Source organism: Calliopsis andreniformis, chromosome 7 (genome assembly GCF_051401765.1).
Source record: "Calliopsis andreniformis isolate RMS-2024a chromosome 7, iyCalAndr_principal, whole genome shotgun sequence".
NCBI lineage: Eukaryota > Metazoa > Arthropoda > Insecta > Hymenoptera > Andrenidae > Calliopsis > Calliopsis andreniformis.
Genome location: NC_135068.1, coordinates 9,860,777 through 9,873,888, shown reverse-complemented (window position 1 = coordinate 9,873,888; position 13,112 = coordinate 9,860,777). Strand labels below are relative to the sequence as shown.

At 46.4% G+C, this 13,112-nt stretch overlaps 1 protein-coding gene across 1 annotated transcript in view; it reads left to right on the top strand.

The window, feature by feature from the left end:
• Window positions 1-5,764, top strand: part of LOC143181711 (uncharacterized) — a 51,274-nt gene extending 45,510 nt beyond the window's left edge. Inside the window, exons 2-3 of the mRNA XM_076382258.1 lie at window positions 1,837-2,068; window positions 5,364-5,764. Of these exons, the coding sequence (XP_076238373.1) occupies window positions 1,837-2,068; window positions 5,364-5,692 (561 nt within the window). The 3' untranslated portion in view covers window positions 5,693-5,764. The remainder of the gene's footprint in view (window positions 1-1,836; window positions 2,069-5,363) is intronic.
• The last annotated feature ends 7,348 nt before the right edge of the window (window positions 5,765-13,112 follow it).

Genomic DNA, 13,112 nt, shown 5'->3' with positions numbered 1-13,112 from the left:
ACGCGCATAGTCCGCCGAGCGCTGCAGCGCCGGTTAATCGTTGGCTTCGATACACAAAATGGCCCGTAATTGGCTCGTTACGCTCGGATAGCGAAAAAATCGCGGACCGTCCTGCGGCGATAGTTCGCCACCGAAACTGCAGGCGAACGTGGGAGTGCTTTTTCAGGGGGCACATATGCGACGCGACTTCTGCCAGTCGTATATGGGAACTCTCGAAGAAGCACGGGAAACAGAGGAAATATTACTACTGCGTGGGCTATAAATCTTGAGAGCAACTGAGCATCCCTGCGACGCAAGAAACTGCGTTTCCTTGCGCTCGCGATTCGGCGAGGGATACTGTTTTAAATTCGAGCAGATGGGAAGGAAATATGGAGAATGAATAGCTACGCTGAATTCGCTCGTGCGAGTGTGAGACAAAAGCACTTTGTTACATACTGGAATCATACTGAGAGTTGGCGAAGGAGTCCTTTCGAACTTAAAAAGCTCGTAGTGAATAAGTTATGGTATGGTCCACATGAAATTAAGGGGAATTTAAGTCATTTGGTTCCAAAATGTAGGAATTAATTTGTCTCTAATTCATAATAGATGAGTACTCCATCTTCTGACACCCCTGAACTTCCTTGGCTGTGTTTCTCCTCTTATTATACCACTCAACTCACACTCCCACTCCCACCTCGGGGCCCCAATGATTCGGTCATCCATAAAAAACACGTGTCTCCTGCATGGGTGGGCCACCAAGACCAGGAAGAATCAGGAACTATAAAAAATCTCCCTAAAAATGTAATTGGACAGGTAGACCACAAAAAAGAAAGGCATCTTGGAACGCTGATCTTGTGGCGACCTAATGCACCTGATATTATTTCCCTTGACTTAATCACAGCCAGCTAGCCAGTCAATAAATCGCCCTTAATTTGGCTAAAGCACTTCCCAGAATTATCCGAACCAACGCCAAAGTCCCAAGGATTATCTGGCCGAGTGCGTCCTCTTGCTACTCGGGCGATATTGCGCGTTCCACCGTGCAGGCTGGTTGTAAATTAACTTTAATGCACTGTCGCCTGCTGGCGGTGGCCGAGATCGGGCATCGGTGAGTTTTCGCGCCGATTGATAGGACGCGTTCGCTCCTACTCTAAGCATCGCGGCGCTGTTAAGAATCTCGCAGGTTCCTCGTGATAAATGTCCCTTGGCAGTTTTATGGACACACGGTCCCACAGTTTAATGTGTTTTTAAATCGCCTGCAATATATTTGCGCGATTAGAACGGAGAATCCTCGATAAATCGACTGCCTCGATTTGAATCGATGGCACCTAGCTAGGAAGAAGCATCGAACACTGTGCTTTAAGCTGTGCGAGCAATTGTGGCCATTTTCATTTTTCACTCGAACTGTTCATACGAGCAGTAACCATACATTGAATTTCGTTTAAATTACCCTTCGATTATAACGTATGGGCGAAATATGGTGGACTACGAAATTCCAAAAACGTGCAAAATTTCGCATTATGCATTCCCCGGCTCCACGAGCGATGATAAAAACTGAAAAATTTAACGTAAAACCCCGAAGAATGGAATTCCCCGCGTTAACAGTCTATGTCGACCGCTCCCTGCTCGGACGTTAATTTTGCATTGAATTGGCGGAAATTTATCGAAGGTAATTAAGAATTTAGTACATTCTATTATTAAACGAGGATACCTCCAGCTATGCGACGTATTTGCAATGGACGCGGTCCCTTTGTGCCGCTGATCTCTTGGTGGGCTCGATTAAAGTGATTCGAACGCAACGTGTAACGCGTTTACGGACCGTGGACATAATAAATCCATAGGCTTGTGTATTGATTTCAGATAATGGGCAAGTGGTACGTGGTGGAGGTGTTGGAACACATAGGCGATCCGCAGAAGCATGTAAGCGGATCGTATATGGTCAACTCCTGTCCGATTGTCAAGCTGAGGGCGCTCGAGTACTCGTCCCTGAGGCTTTTGTGGACCGAGGCGGTTGGCAACCTCGAATACACCTTCCGGATACCGGACATATCGAGGAAGCCAGGATTCTGGATCTCCAGCGGCCAGCAAAATGGTAACTTGAACGCTTCGAGTGCTAACAGAGAACTTGACGAACTTCTGGATGAAAATTAGAGTACAGTCGGGCAAATTGATTTCTTTCTACGAGAAAGGAGGGGAGAAGAGAATTCCCCTTCCCTAAGTTCAAGAGGTGCGCAGTAACGGTGCGCGATGCGCTATTGGTTTAGGTTAGGAAACGAATCAACTTAGCCGATTGTACGAAGTGTTCCTAAAACAACAGTACGAGTTAAAGGAACAGGTCAGAAATATTGTAGAACATAACCTAAAACAGAATCTCCTAAATCCATTTCCGACAAATCTCACGATCAGTATATGCCTCAGAATGTTTGAACACTGTAGCTGAGCGAGATAATTAGCACTAAGTTAAGAGTCAAATGGTAAGGGGTACTTAGAAGAGCAGAGTTTTCCTTAGGGAAGAGTTCCCTCTTTGCAATAAATTCGTCAGACAGACGACTCTTAACCTGGCGAGGCTAGGGGCAGAGCAATTCCCGACACATAAAACGAAAGGATAATTTCCTCTCGAAATTTCCAAGTGGCAACGTAAAAAACAGAACTCACGATACCACCCCTTCAAAGTAGACCCCGTTTCCCTTCTTTATGGGAAGTAAGGAGAGGCTGAATAAGACCCAGCGTTTCGTTCGAGCCCCTTTTCAAAGACGATTATCATAAGTTGACGAAGCGGGGCGAAGTTTTAGGAAAATAAACGAGACGAAAGGTTTGATCAAGCGAAATTTTGGAACGCTTTTCGAAAGTTCCTCTGCACTTCTGACTTGCTGAAAGCTTTTGGGAAAGAACGTTGAAGATTTGAGAAATTCTTCTAGAAGAATTTCGGTTCTCTTACGGTTAACAGATTCTACAGAATTCGAGCAAAGTTAGTTTGAAATGAAACCTATGGACGGCTTCAGGTTTACCGTGGAGTCTTTTCTTTTTGAATGCAATCCAATGTCTTCCCAAAGTCTCATTCTGACGCGCTTGGGTCGCTTCCAAGTGGGATTGCTCCCGTAAGAATTGTGTTTACCAGCTGTCTGTTAACTCTAGAGAGGGTCTCGATTCATTGACCTCGATATAGCTTGGCTAGCTGGCAATCGATGAACCGTATAAACGCGATAGGACAGTCGAAGTGAAACGGAGTAGAACAGGAACTAAGAGGGTCATCGAACTGCTGCTTAACAGCGATACAAACGCGCAGTGTCCAGCTGTGAGATAAAGTAGACTATTTAATCTGGAGTGAAGCTGATATTTAAATTACTATTGGGTTTGAATGAAGTCCATGCCGCTAATTAAGTTCTAATTAAAATCCCAGTTAGTCTAGCTTCTGCGTTGAAGTGTCCCAGCAAACAGTGAAATTGAATCTCAGTAGCTTAGGTCCAAATTAATTCCTTGATCCACGTAGAACTACTTCTACCTCAGACGCCGTAAGCACCCACCTAGGTTCAAATTAGTTCCATGTAAGAAAGGATTTAAATTCGAGTCAGCGAATGAAATTCCCAGCCATCCTGAAAACCTGCGATCCATATTCCCCTCATGAGTGGTAGCAATCCCTTCGAGCATCCTACAAAGCCCCTCGCTCTGACAAGACCCGAGATCCGTCCGCAGACCGAAGTGCCTCCCTCGAAAAGGCGATCAAGAAGGAGCCTCGTCACAAACGACCGCGTTATAAACGGTTAATTAACCGACCCTGTGGAACAAAGTGGCAGCATGTAACCTCGGCCTTAAGGTGACCCCGATAACGGTCTTAATGAATCCTCGGCTATCTGGCCTGATTATTGGCTAGCTGTCGGGGGGTCGCGCGTCGTCGAAGTCAGTCCATCCAATTATAAATGCAGGAAAAATTCGCGGAGAACCGACAACACGATCGGCGACGCGGAAAATAATCCTTCAAAAGCCCCTCAGCGACTCTTTTTTAATTCCATGACCCCATTCTTCGGAAGGATAGCAGCGAACACGTAGGAACCCTCACACAATGCACTTGGGGATCGAGATCTCTCGAAGGTCCTTCCAAACCCCTCCCCTTCGATCCCCATCCCTCTGGAAGAGAATGTGAAATTTGTCGTTTGGAGTTATGCTCATGGCTAAATCACAATAAGTCGAGAGGTGGCGCTGCTTAGAGCAGCTTTATCCTGTTCTTTGGGTTTCGGTTCAGAGATGAATAGAATGGATGTGTAATGATAGGCGAACGCAAACGCCATTGCCTCACACCTTCGCAGCGAATTTCCCGCGGTCGAACAGTGGGTACAATTAATTTCACGCGATTAAACGTCAATATCTCCTGGCTGGTGAGCACTCGAGCAGCGAAACGGTTTAGCAGCCTCTATAATATCCCGAATGGCACGTATCGTCGATGTTATTGCGACTGGCACGTTCTACTCGCGTGACAATCATTTTCTAAACTAATAACTGCGTTAACGATGGCGCGCTGTCACTCGGTCGTTTTTAGCGTCACACAAACACCCGCAGCAACCTCTGCTGCCATTTCGAGTGGGGAGGTTGAGGCGGACCCAGATGGAAAAGATCGATAATGATAATCGCCGAGTGGCACGCATAATCCACTTGTAACGATCCATAATTCCGTCTCAGCGTATTCCTAATCGGCGGCATAAGTGCGTCGTCAACGACATAATGGCGCATAATGCGACAGATTTTCAGCGGGAGCACACTGGCAGTCCCAGTCATGGTAGACAATGATCGGACTCGCTGATTTCCGGGGGGCGATTTGCTCTGAATCGCGGGTCGACCCGCTTTCACGCTGTTTCGATGCTTGAATAGACGCGATGTCTGCTCGAGAAATTTCCGGAAGAAAGGGCCGAGAAATAGGTGATCTGGATCTGGCGCGATAACAGAGAGATTGCTGCTGGGATCCTAGACCCACCAAATTGAAATCGAATCGAGACTTTCTGTAATTCTGGAGACGCTTGCTCTGAATAGGGAACGGCTTGCAACCAGGGCGAACCCCTTTCTTGAGACTTGTTTCGAATGAGATAGGTCTGGGTTCTTTTTCCTAGCTTTACTTAACTGTTTCAACTGAATGGTCCACGTAAATGGAACCTAAACTGGGGAACAGGTTATGAGGCATTACTCAATTGAATATTCCTCTATTCCTTATTACCAATTCTGTCCACTGGATTGCATTTTCTAACTCAAAAGACTTGGAGGACATATTACCATCAGACTCAATATCATCTAAACAGGTGATGTCTCAATGGTTACTCCTCAGATACCACTGTCCCAGTTCCAACTGAATGTTCTCACTTTTATCTAAACTGCTGATGTCCAAATCCGATTGTTAATAGGTACGCTAACCCAGAAGCAGTACAAGCAGTTCAGTGGCAGTGTGCACGTGATGAAGGCCGTCGCCTCGGACATGGTGCTGACCTTTTGCTCCCGGAGCCCAGACAACCAGCTGTTCTCCCTGCTGCTCTCGCGAGAGCACATCCTGCAAAAGAGTGACAAACGTGGAGTCCACAACCTCCTGGGACGCAGGGGCCTGAAGATCATCAGCATCAGAGAGAGCTGCATGAACAGCGGGTCCTGGAGAACGGGATCCCTGGACTCCTTAGGCTGGATGACGCTGGTGGCGGTCCTGTTCTCCAGCGTCCTCTCTGGCTCCTGGCAGTGGTAGTCACTGAGCGAGGACAACGACCAACCTTACAACTAAACTCGAGATCGTTACCTGACGGGGCAATTCCTTCGTGACACCACCTGCCCTCCAACATAGTCTCTCTGATCCTGAACCTACCCCTGACATATCTCTCATTTATCCGCTTGCAGAGGAGCAATCCCCACCTGGGCTGGCACCTCGCGAATGTCTGTAAAGAAACGACAGACCCCTTCGACGCATCTGGGGCCTCGGTTCCCTTTTCGATCGCGAAGGAATGCCCCCAACTGGCAACGCAGCTAACGATCTTTCGTCTCGTGTCCTCTGACGCAATCGTAATAAGAATCCCCGTCGACTGATTGCAGCGAATATCTCAGCGAGCTGTGGAATTTGGTTCGCTGATCTGGGGAGCGGAACGGGGGAGGGGGGAGAGCGAAGGACGCGCGGCACCAACCGCCATTACGCCAATTATGGCGAATTCCTGTCCCCCCGCGATAATGTCGTTTTCCACGGGGACGGATTCCGCGCTGGCAGGGCGCATCCTTTCATTTAGCCTCGAGTCACGTAGATCTCGCTCTCGCCGTTCCAATTCTTCCGTGTTGCCATTATCGCGATACCGTTTCCGGTTCCTCCAAGAAATTGCCACCCGGAGTCCTCTGAAGATAGGGACTCTGGGCGTTCGACGCACGTCCGCTGGCGACCGATAGATCGAACAGGGAGCGTTCAACTTTCCTCATGGTTGACTCTTTCAGTCCTGGATCGTTGACTCGTTAAGGGAACGCCTCTTCCGAAGTGTCTAATTTTATCTGATCATTGCTTGGGGAGCGATGAGCCGGTTGAGGGGTTGTCAAGTGCTTTTTACTTGAAATTTAAAGGGGTTCTTATAGGGTTCAGTTATACCAAGTTGCATTCTATTTTTTGAACCAGTTCTGGAAGTTTAATCTTGAGTTAGGTATTAGTGCTGTATCAGTTAAATCGCCATCTATGAAAATTGATGTTTTATGATCTTGAGTTTTTGAGTCTCTATTTTCACAATATTTTTAAGATTGTACGTAACTGTAAATATTAATTTTCTTAGAGGAAAAATAATCTACGATTTTATTTCTCACAGAGGGCTCGTACAAATAGAGCAGCTGGTTGAGTCGAAAGGTTTATCGATCCATTAAGATAGTCGCGCTGCTGGCGAATACGTGTTGCAAGCTCCTCCTGCGGTCTCAATGAGTTAACAGATCGTTGAACGACAAAACATATCAGCACGGTGGTTGTCGTTGCTTGCAAGAATCGAATTCATAACAGGTGGATTGGTACAGAAGGCGCGCGGGAGAAGACAAAAAGCAATCCACGGTGCGTCAGCATCGCTGGGGGCTGAAAGAGTTAATCCAGCGAAAGGCAATCCTCGTTCAGACACGAAAACGAGCTTCTCGCGACCATTAGTTATGTTAGATAGAAAGTGCATGTTGTATATGTATCCTCGGTTCGCGGGTTTAAGGAGACAATAGTAACGATCGCGTCGATTTTACGATATCGATCCCAATAGCTGCTAAGAAGGTTCATCTACTCTGACTGACGGACAACGCGAAAGTCATACAGTGAAATCCAAAAATGTTGAGGATGATTGTTGCATTGGGTGTTCGGTGTAATATCCGAAAGAAGAGGAAGGCAGATTTTACGATATTAGCGCTTAACAAAGATTCGAGATTCGTGTTCAACTGCAAAATATTTCGAATGTGCAACGACTGTACCATGATCTGTCCTGTATAGTATTGTCAGATGCCGGGACAAAATGTCTTCCAGCGACGTCATACACTAGAAGAGTGGGGTTACCGCAAGCAATGCAGTCAAAGTGGCAGGTACTCCCACTCTTCTACCCTATGACGTCACTGAAAGACATTTTATCCCGGCATATGGCAGTACTGACTGTACACCTATCTTCTGTCTCTCGAGCGCGTTTAGCATAAAAGGATTTCAACGCTGAATAAACTACGTTAGCAGGAGCTCTATTTCCAAACGATTCTCTCATCGAGAGAACGGGAGAGGAAGCAGTGTTGTACGATTGTAAAATAGTTTAACTTGTCGTTAGATATTGTTCGTGTCGCGAATGAAAGCGTTGAGCTGCTCGGAACGATCCACAAAGTTTCGATCGTGTCGGGTAGCTGTGTTGACTCAATCGCACTCGCTTCTCAGCGAAATTTTTCACACAGACACACACGTACACACGCTGACTGTATCTTTTTATACTTATCGGGATTCGTTGAGGCGATCTTTTTATATACCGAAATCTTCAATTCTGCCAGTCTTGCGTCTTCTTGTATGCCTTTTTATACGAACGTACAAATTTGTATTTTCATGCTCACGTTCTTATCCCTTTTTCTATACAGTTCAATTAAAATACGACTTATGCTATCTGTGGGAACCAATAAGTAAAAACACAACGGAAAGGAAGCCAGTCAGTGCAGTTGGGAAATGGGAAATTGGTTTATATGAATAGGTCTGTTACGAATCAAAGGATTCCAGCGAATTAATTTGCTGTTATACTGCGCGAACCAGAAGTGAATTGCTTGACGAGTTGTACTACAGGCACCCAGTTCCAGTTACGTTAATTCATTGGGTCCTATTCAATAGAATGCGCACATCTATTTCGAGAATTGATCAGAAATGAAAAAAAGAGAGCAGGGAACATATCAGCGAATCCAGCAAGTGCTGCTCCAGACCTAATAAATATTCCTTCTAATCCAGGAAATATTTATCCAGATCTACCAAGTCCTCATGCAGGTCCAACAAGACCTTTCACGAACCTAACAAAAGTGGACGTAACACATCTAGATCTAACATATCTGAGCCAAGCACATCTGAAGAAAACACATTTGGACCTAACATACTTAGACCTAACACATCTGGATCTAGCATGGTTGAGCCTAACACACCTAGACTTAACATATCTGGACCTAGCACATCCAAACGAAACACATCTGGACCTAACATAATTATACCTAACCCCTCTGGGCCTAGCATGGCTAGGCTTAGCACATTTGAACCTGACAAATGTAGACCTAACAAATCTGGATTTAGCACACTTAAACCTAACACATTTGGACCAAACTATTTGGACCTAATCCTCGCAAAATCGCTGGAACCAAATTAAAACCCTTGCAATCCTTGTGTTTATCATATCCTCTGCTTGTTCTGAGTGTGGTACCTGCTAGTGTATTTGGTTGAAAGAATGGAAGAACAAGAAAACGTAACTACAACCGCGTAGTCCTGTACTACTAGTGTCCCACGGATGGTACGATCTTTCATCTGGCGTTACGTCTTTTCTCGATATTAGCGAAGGCAAACGAATGCGTTTGGGTTATGTGCGCACTATTTGATGCGCAGAGACGCCGCAGCTCCTCGAGCCGGCGGTGATTGCATAGGACTAAAACCAAATGGGAACTGTTACGATTTATTTAAAAGTTAAAGGAACTGTCTCGCGTCCTGCACATGTATCCTCGTATCGCGTCCGATGCCAGAAAATCGACCGACATTTGAAAATGACGGTATACGTACGGGGTGGCTCATTAAATTATTGTCCACTTGGATGGCAGCCGCGAGAGAGTACGCCGTGTTGTGTTTAAAACGCTCTAGAGTCTTTATTTATTGTACAGAATGCTCGATATATGAGATAAATCTATATGTAATTACGATCTAGTATCTAATACGATGTAATCGTATGCTTATTATGTGTATAAATATGAAACAATAAAGAATGAGTTCGACGGTTAATGGGGTATCTCATTTCACGTCGGCTTTAGTAATTAGACCGCCTGAAGGATCCCAAAGTCACGTTGTAGGCGCTGATGTTTCACTCGACGCTGGCAGCACGTTCAAAAGGGCCACATAAAGCCACCGGCGAAACTAAAGCGAGAGGCACGTTTGTTCTCGCGTCCCGAATACTAAAAAGCTCGCGACGAATCAAAGAGTTGAAAGTTTCGCGCGTTAAGTAAAGGTGGCCGCGGAAAATCGCTAGATTGCATCGCGAGTGCCAAGAAGCAGATATCCACCAATGGTTCCGCTAAGTAGAAAGCATCGCTGCCCATTGGACATTACTTCACTGTGTCTTGAAATAGATGACAGACGAGAAAAAAGATAGTCAAAGGGTTTTTTCATTTCTCCAGCTTTTATAAGTTAAATGGAACGCATCCAATCGAGGCTCAACACAGATCCGATTAAAAGCAACACGAATGCTTCATCTGTGGTGGACATATTTTTCAACTGCTAGCTCCGGAGCGACACGAATGCTCCATTCGTCTCAGTTATCTGCGAACCTGGCGACATCAGACCACGACAAGTGTATACATATGGGCTGTTAGAAGCATAAGGAACACAGAAACAGCGTTATCGTTTCGATCCAAGAGCTTCGCCTCACGGAGCGACACGAATGGGGACTTAGAAAAATGTTCTGCTCTCTCCGGAGCGACACGAATGAACAAATTTTTTAATTTTCTCAAAAACCTATTATACTACGCCATTTTTAATCTAACCTCGACTTTTTCAAATGTTAAAAGATCAAAGTCTTTCCCCTTAAACCCTGCAATAGCAAAAAGGATTGCGTCCTCTTTATGGATCCAGTCCTTCAAATCAGACAATTGATTCCTCGCAGAGGAAGATAAATTAAAGAACGCGTCGCAAGAAGAGATCCGCGACTGAACGAATTCAAAGAGGTTTTGCAGCGTCGTACCGAATCGCATCGCTCCATCTCTGATCGTGCTCTTTCATTTCCATCTCGAGCCTCCCTTGGCTTCCTTCCGCCGCTTTTCTCCGATATCTGACCGTTTCATCCCGCGTTCCTCTCGGACCATTCTTCCTTCGGTCTTTCCTCGTCAACTCGATCTCTCTTAACGATTCTTCTTCCCTCGACGCTCTCGTCGGCAAGATATAAGCCGACGTTCAAAGAGACCCGACGCACAAAGGCGGCCCCGAGCGCGCAGTCAAAAAGTTTCGCTCGAATTTCGCGCAGACGGCCGGAAACGCCATCCGCGGCTAAACTGCGCCATGCAGCGAGCAGGCGTGATCCCTTCAAGGGGAAATTGGCGAAGTTACCAGCCGTCTGGCGCGTGTTGCTCGGCCCACCTGCTATTTGACGATGGAAAACAAATTTAACGAGTTGCCCAAGGAGGTATCACTGAAGATCAATCAAGTGGATGTTTTCCAGTGACGCTGATACGGTTGAAAAATGAAACACGAATGAAAGTTAAACTCGCTATATTCTTTGGAAAATACACAAGGAAAAATTGGACGCAGAGGGTTTCCCAGGGCATCCTTGGACGGATCAGATAATTAATGGATCGTCGTTAATCGAGCCGACGCCAGGTCCCACAGTGCAACACCAATCATAAAACGTGCTGCGCTCATAAAACAAACGTCCCAGGGAGAGACACAGCCGCGGGTCGAGCATTATCAGGTCGTGTTACCACGAAAGCACCCGCTTAAGCACGGTCCCGTCGCCCGACAATGACAAACGGTCCCGGATGCGTCGCCGGGCAGCCGACTTTCCGAAACAACAGGACGATTAACCCATCATTGGGAATTAGCATTTTAATTGTTTAACGTGGGCGTCGCCGTGGATTACTCTTGTCCGACGATTTTTTCCGCCGGAGGATTAGACCTTTCGTCGGAGCAAATAAACGAATTAATAAATTAGCTAATGACTGTACTGATGAATCGACCGATTCCGGGACAGGAAGCAGCAAGAACCGCATGACAAAGGCATTACCGCTCGCCGAGGACCAAATTTCCCTACGCAATTGACACAGTACACCATCCTACGAGGACGATAATATAATGGAGAGAGGTCTCGGCTATCAACAAACGCTAGAAGCTATAGGATCGACCTAGAGTGGTAGAAAACAGAGACCAGTTAATGCGAGACGGTTCGAAGCGTTCTCGTATTTCCGACTCGATTCGAGGCTTCAAAGAGGACCCCCAAGTGGCAAGGATCCCCTTGCTCCCCTGTGTTCCCTATAGTCCTTCACGCCTGAGCATTTATTCGATATTTTCGCGAAAGGCTCTCCTGTGTGCTTTAGACGGAAAAGGGGAGGTCCGGCAAAGAGGCAAACAAGGAATCACGAGAGGCGAAAAGAAGGAGGAACCTGAAGAGGGTGAGATGAGACAAGTGGTGGAGTGGGGTAGCTTAGAAACGCTCGAGCAGCATGGATGGGGAGGGGAGAGGCGGGAGGGGGGAAGTTGGGAGTGAGTATGCTCGAGTTTGCTGTTCTACGAGGCTCACGGTCTTTACGGGACACGCGTTCGAGGAATAAGAATTAGATTCAATTACTGGGGGCATTCACAACGCGTGCACTCGCGTAAAGTTTGCCTCCCTGCGCTGGCGACCAGCTTCGTACACTATTGCGTTGGAATTCGATAACGATTGAGTGGATTGGAAAGTGGAAATAGGTCTTAGGCAGGTGGGGTTGTAACTCGGCAGCGGTTGCGGCGTTTAATGCAAGGAAGGGTACATGATTCCAGGATAGCTAGACCTAGGGATATGAAGTTTTGGATAGAAAGAGCTAATAATTCCCTAGTTCTCAAATTAGGTAGGGTATAGTCATATAGTTGACCCTCCAATGATAACACTCCATAATAACTAAATCTCTCTCTACATACGTGGCTTAAAAAAAGGTTAATCTGGATAGAGAAGCTGGGCAGAAATAACAGATTATTGCTACCCCTTATAAGAGCTAGCGGGGTATTAGTGTCTAGGCCTGGTAAGCTTCTTCGCCAACCAATTTCTGTAAATCTATATCTCTGACCTAGCTGACACAGTTCATATAGTCTAGGAGGGTCCCCAAGTCACTCACGGTTCGAGGGAGCTTCGAGAGCCCTCAGGAATGCGAGTTGGACCTCAGCAACAAACTCCAGGTAACCGAACCAACCTCTGAGGACACTTTTTCAAGCCTCACTTCGCTTCAAAACCGCTTGTCTTGAAGAGAGTAAACAGGGAATATAATACCCTGGACCACTTGAAGGGATACCTTTCTTCTCGCTACCTAGGGTGTATCACGATGCACAATGGCGGTGACGTAGATAGGCACTTTTAACCAGGAATTTAAAGTTACCGATCGCATTTAAACTTGTCCGCCCAAGAAACTCCAAACTCAAGAACTTACGAGCGAGTTCACGCCCAGCATACGTCGGCCCACATCTGCAGCTACTTTGCATGCACATTGCGCCATTACGGATTTACAGACGGGCTCCATTCTTCGCGCTACTTTTCGAAGCAGTGGCGCACATCCGTGTTCAATTAACCGGGGGCGCAAATAAAGAAAGGTATCGAGCAAGGAGAAAAGAAATTGGGAATGATTCGATGATCGGACAAATAAGGTAGGGAACCTACCAGCACATCGCTTGGCAACTTACCTTCGATCCACGTTCCACGAACTGTAGAAACTATCGCAACGAACACGCA